Source organism: Dipteris shenzhenensis, chromosome 28 (assembly GCF_047967505.1).
Source record: "Dipteris shenzhenensis isolate YYH24624 ecotype China chromosome 28, Dip_SZ_1.0, whole genome shotgun sequence".
Lineage (NCBI taxonomy): Eukaryota > Viridiplantae > Streptophyta > Polypodiopsida > Gleicheniales > Dipteridaceae > Dipteris > Dipteris shenzhenensis.
In genome coordinates, this window is record NC_141623.1 from 51,096,298 (window position 1) to 51,102,420 (window position 6,123).

General features: G+C 43.9%; 1 protein-coding gene across 2 annotated transcripts in view; it reads left to right on the forward strand.

Moving 5' to 3' along the window:
* Window positions 1-5,322, forward strand: part of DECOY (decoy) — a 36,707-nt gene extending 31,385 nt beyond the window's left edge. Inside the window, exons 2-6 of one of the 2 annotated variants that reach the window (XM_087399776.1) lie at window positions 3,195-3,269; window positions 3,525-3,599; window positions 3,847-3,976; window positions 4,150-4,293; window positions 4,450-4,602. In XM_087399776.1, coding sequence (XP_087255902.1) covers window positions 3,195-3,269; window positions 3,525-3,599; window positions 3,847-3,976; window positions 4,150-4,293; window positions 4,450-4,467 — 442 coding nt within the window. In that variant the 3' untranslated portion in view covers window positions 4,468-4,602. Of the gene's footprint in view, window positions 1-3,194; window positions 3,270-3,524; window positions 3,600-3,846; window positions 3,977-4,149; window positions 4,294-4,435 lie in introns of both variants that reach the window. The other variant, XM_087399775.1, reaches the window with a different exon arrangement.
* The last annotated feature ends 801 nt before the right edge of the window (window positions 5,323-6,123 follow it).

Here is a 6,123-nt window from a genome sequence, read left to right on the forward strand (position 1 = left end):
GAGGACACTCAACGGTCTATCACTGACTTCTTCCAGTCACAGGATACCTCTTCTCAGTCTAGCCGACGACACGGACGTGAGCGAGAGCCAGAGCCACGACAGCTACGCCAGCGGACAGACTCACACATCCAGGTCCATGACATCTCGTCTCTGCTCTCTGCCCGCCCCACCGGGGTTACCGTTGCCCTCATCCACAGGGCTACCCGCCGCCCTCAACGACCGAGCTCGACTATGCCGCGTGACGTCAGAGGCCAATCATCTATCGCAGGGTTTTTTCCGAGCTCCCATTTGATGGCCCCTCTATGATTGGTCTCTGACGATCACCACCTGCACATGTATACTGTATCTCCCCCCTCTGCCCCATTTTTGGTGCCCCCCCCTTCTTTTTTGTATCATCTGGAGGTAGACACATATTTTTTGTATGAGGACTAGACACACAGTCCTTCATAACCTCTTTTTTGTTGAAACGGTTGGCTGGCCCGTTTTGAGACCGCCACCGTTATGCTCATTGTATCAGTTATCTTTAGTCTCATAGACCTTCACGGTCTCCCGAAGACTTTAATAAACTTTCTTTCTCTCTTCCTCTCCCTCTTCCCTTCTGCTCCTCTATCCCCCTTTCTCCAAATCTGTCCCTACCCCTTTTCTACAGCCTGGCTGTAGTCGACTGGCTGCTGGTCTCCTTGGCCTATAAAAGCCCCTCCTTGGCTCATTTGCCAGGGAGTTTTGTGGGGAATCTTTGCAGGCTGCCTTGCTGGCTCCCCTCTAGTCCATTGGTCAGCCTTTGGTGGAGGCCCCTTAGGGGCTCCTATCCTAGGCTGTGACCTAGACCTAACCTAACCTAATATGGAAACGCTAACTAACCTACGGTTCTCCAGTGGGTACTAGTGAACAAGACTGACTGTCTGACTTGACCTAAGGCTTAGAGACTGACTTACACAGCCTGGCCTGACTGTCCTTGAACAAGGGCTCACAAAGGGATCACAACATACAACAAAAACTAATATTAGGGAACTATTACGCACTTGTCGATGTAGCGAGTGTGTCACATTGCAACCAAGTGCAGGGGTGCATGCGACACCTGCGCTGTCTTTTGAGGCTGCTTGGTGGAATTTGATGGCGCTGCAGCCCCCGTGACAAAAATGGGCCTCCATCACAGATGTCTTTGCAAGAGATATGCAACCCCACATGGACAAAGGTAACATAAGTTTGCTATTTTTTACACAGCAGTAAGCTCTCAGTTTGAGTCTAATTTCAGTTAGTAAAGGAACCTAATTTCAAATTTGGGGATGGGAAACTTGATCGATCTTGGAAGGCTAAGGTCAAGAGTCTCGACATCATGAATATTGTGAGAATAGATAGATGGAAGCTATGTGAAAATCTAAGTGACACAGTTACACCTTGAGATTGAGTAGCATGGGAAGAGGAGAACACACATGAGGATAATGTCATTTCTTCAATCAAGATGGCTTCTTGTACACATTCAACTCAGGTGATTCTCAAGGATCATTATGAGATAAACAACTCAGCAAGAATCTTAGCCTCAATAACTAGCTTTATTCAAACAACCAAGGATGAAGTCATTCCTTCGATTAAGATGGCTTCTAGTACACACGCAACTCGGGTGATTCTCAAGGATCGTTATGAGACAGACAACTCAACAAGAATCTTAACCTCAATGACCAGCTTCACTCGCCAAGATGGGAGACAAGGAAGATGTAGAGTTCTTGATGAAGATCAAGGTGTTAAGGGATCAATTGGCTTTTGGATGTCCCAATACGGTGGCAAAGCTTGTATTCAAAACTAGTTCTCCAACTCGCTGTCCCATTGTGCACCCTAGCTCGCCATCGGTGTTTCTCTCGTGGTGATGCCGAGCGTTGGCTCTGCACCACCCCTCCTCCTGCTCCCCCCAAGCTTGCTCTATGATGCTGCTGCACTTTGATGATGGCATGCTACAGCGGCTTGCTCGTTTGGGTTCTCCATGTTCTTGATTGTCGCTTTCTTGCCAGTCAAGGTTCATTGAGTTCTTCCCCTTTTGCCAATCGGCCCCGGCTATGACATTTGAGGGCACTTGCCACTCTTTTCAACACATTGGAAAGGTGTTCTTGGAGTGCTTCTTCTTGGATGTTCATGCCTGCCATAGGGATGTCTTGCCCCGTGTCTGCTGTCGGGTGCCTCTTGTGCTACGACGACATTTGGCTCTCTTTTCTCCCTGTCGACGTGATGGTTCTAGCACCCTCTGTTGCTCCCTCATGTTCTTCACGATGGAGGAAACTGGTTGTTCTTTCATCGCTTGGGTAAGGTAAGTCCCGTGTTACGGGACAAGGCTCTAGGTTTCATTATTCTATCTGAAGTAAGTTGTGCGGTTGTTCTAGATAGGTTGGGGACTGTGTTTTCGTTGTTTTTTTGTGGAGTTTGTGGGATGGAGAATTTCCTCCCACCTCTGCTGTAATCGTCTTTGGGACGTTTTGAATGGAATATATTTCTGTTTATGTTAAAAGTTTTGTATTCAACACCTCACAAAAAGCAAAAAACCTTGTATACTCAACAAGTTACACACACTTATCAAGGACTGACATAGCATTGACCATGGGTCAAGGAAGCATCCCAATCAACATTTGAGAAGCGTGGGGCCATGATACTTCAGTAATAAGTACGGATGAAGATGTACGATTGCGATTCATTGCCTAGAAAGGGCAAGGGAAAGCTAGATAACATGCAATAATCCTTGGTTCAAGAAGATAGAACGAGATTATATTGAGAGATGGACAAACTTAATGGAACAATCTTTGAGTAAAATCATGTCTATCCTAATCACTCACATGCACATTAGATAAATGTACTTGGAGCCCTACTGCTAGTTTTAGTTTGGGAGCCTAGGTTGAGTTATGGTCCTAGCAAGCCTAGAATAATTAGTTGTGCGCATGGGTACAGAGCTCCTAGGGCTAAATTTTAGAAGAATTTTAAAATCTAATTAATTAAATTAGTATAACTTATCCCCTAATTATTGAGGTTGGAACATATTTTGTTCAAAAGTATTTTCATAAATCAAAGTAGAAAATATGTTTATTAGCTTTTCATTGCTTCTCCTAGCTTCTTAGCTTTTCTTGCTTTTAATTTGTTTAGAATAGGTGTTTAGCCAGCAGCAGGAAAACGCATCTCACCACAAAGCCTTCAAAATGATGTTGAACTTGTAGGTCTGAATGGCAAGACCAATACAGGCGGCAGTATCCTAAAGAGTTCATTGATATTCTTAGCAGCAGTAACGAAAGGTACTCTCAATGTTTTTTTTGGCCTTTGCACTGTAATTAAACAGCGGTTTTGCTGCCAAAATCCTTCCTCCAACCATAGGATTTTTGCATGATGAATCAGATAGACTGTGTAGGCTAATTTATAGAGTTCAAGACATGGGTTGCAAATTAAACAAGCAGGCGTGCTGTTTTTGAGGGGTGAAACTTATTCCAATACCTTCTGTAAGTCCGTCTGAGCCCCTGGAAAGCCTCTATTAAAATTTCATTTTCTTGCAGGGAAGATAATGCTTATGAGCTGAAGTTTGAACCTGGTCCGAGAATTACTGAAGCAGACAAAAAGAATGACAGAAAGTATGTCCTTAGAATGAACCAAGTTTATTAGGTGGTCAGGCTTTTCTCCAAGTCCTGATTTTCCCCCTTGGGCTGTCAATGACAATGTCACGTGGCAGGCCTGTTTCTGCTTTTCCACAAGTGATGGAATGTTACACCTACTGAACAGCCCTGCTTCCGTCTCAGGGTTTCTTCTGTCATCTGGTTGCTTCTGTTGTTTGTCATATTTGCTTGAGCTTCTAGAATCATAGAGGGGTTTTCTCTGCAGGTCTTTGCAGCGGGCATTGGATCGTAGGTTATTTCTTATTGTGCAAGGGCATCCCTTGGGAAGATCCAAAGATAAGCTTGTTTGGCATTTTCCTGAAAGATTATACAAAAATGAGGAAACACTACGCCTGGTAATAATAATGTGCTTCTCTCAATTGGCCATTTAGACTTAATATTTAAAAATCAAATTTTGGGGATCCAGATCTTAGGGTGTCTATAAGTTAAGGGTTGCACTTTGCCATACTGGCTTTAACTTGGCTTTGAGTCAAATTGTACTTACCTTTTGACGTCTATGTGTTTCCAGTGTGCAGAGTCTGTGCTTATACCGACCGTGGCTAAAGCTGAGGATGTCTACTATGTTGGCAATGCTCCATGTGGTCACTTTTGTGAAAGCCATTTTGATGCTAAATCTGGGGCCTCCACACTCTTCAAGGTATGTTTCTCCTTTGTGGCAACCTGCCAGGACTGTGTTGTCCATCTCCCCCTCCTGGAAAACAAAAGAAGGGCGAAAATTGACACAGCTCTACTGTCTTCATGAGCTATAATGGCAATTTTAGGAGCCTCATACTGAAAATTTTTTTTCAAACCAGAGGTTTTTTTTCAGATCACAAGTGCTCGGTAAATTACGCCTCAAAGGTGGGAATTACAAGGACTATGCTTGGGTAACCAAGGAGGAGCTGCTCGAGTACTTTGAATTAGACATGTCAGTATACATGAAGCAGATGTTGGTGGATGACTTGAGGGTTATTTATTAACCATGGGAATATAGGGCCACCTTTTGGAATCTCTGTAGCCATTTTTTGTGTCAGAAACCCATTATGAAAATTGGGTTGCTGGAGCAGGTAATTGTGTGACGATTTTTGAACAACTCAACAGAGCATGGATTCTCCAAACATGAAATGTTGAGCATATGAATCATTCATAGAGACATCATCTTCCTAAAATGGTGGATTATGTGGTTTAACAAGAGGTTTCCATGTGCTGAATATCCATGGACTGCTAAAAATGCAAAGGCATTACACGGTTATATCCTCCTGCCTTGAGGAGATTGCAGACAAAGTTGGGAGGCATTATCTCACTGATGCAAAAGCAGCTGTACTGGCTGTCTGTGTGGGTTGACCGTATAAGTTTCAATTAACTGGCTGTATGGGTTGACCTTATAAGTTTGGTTTTGTCTCTTTCAATTGACTGGAGTTCTTCATAGACCAAGAGCTCATTTGACATATAGAACTGATCTCATTCCAAGCTGTGTCTACTGTAGCTCTCCCTAACAGCTGGCAGAGGTCTCAGAAAATGTGGCATGAATTTGTAAAGTCAGTCTTGGGCATCTTTTTATTTGCATAGTTAGCATCGCTTGGCCTTCTTTTGTTAGACTTGCTATGCTCAGTTTCATCGCCAGTATATTTCATCTCCCTTGCTCCTTACTAGCATGGTGTGGTTCCATTAGTTTCATTTCAAAAGGGTCAAACTCATTCTTGTGTATCTTTCCCCCTCTCAAAATTTTAACATTTGACTGGGTTTATTACCTTAAGAAGGGGTTTTGCTCCAGTGATATACTACCTGGCCCAATCTCTTGCAGATAGAGTGTGTTTGTTTGTGTTCTTACTTTACATTGATTCAGTGATATACCAGCTGGCCCAATCTCTTGGAGATAGAGTGTGTTTGTTCGTTTTCTTCGAGAGAATGAAAGAATTCTGTACCTTCTCTGGTGTGGATGCAAATGAAGAGGGATCTTGAAATTCAGTAGTTAATTAGGGGAATCTTGAAATACATTCATTAATTGTGTACCTTTCCCTCTTATTTGACTGGGTTTATTACCTTAAAGAGGGAGTTTTGCGGAGTTGCAGAGACCAGAGGTTGGACGAGCGGTGGATTTTCTTCTGATTCAAGAGCATATGTTCTCAGCAACAGACATTGGATGTCGGCATCACCTCCTCCCACGGAAGGGCCCAGAGATTTGGTACCCAGGGGTAGGCAGAGGTGGTGGGGTCTGCATTTTAGTCTCTTAGGAAGTAGCCCTGGAGGTCTACGATCAGGGCGAGCTTATCGCAGGCCGGGCAGTTTGGATGGGTCTTCAGGCGGGTGAGGATCGGGATCTTGAATGTGTGCATCTACTTGTAGGTAGCATTGTCATGCTTATTGAAGATGCTGGCGAAATGTCTTTCAGATGTTGACTCTTGGATTCTTGAATCGGACTTCAACAATCTAGAGTTTGCGGAGGACAAGCTGGGTGGAGCCTCCTTTACTAAGATGCAGGCACTAGAGAGGAGCACTTGGG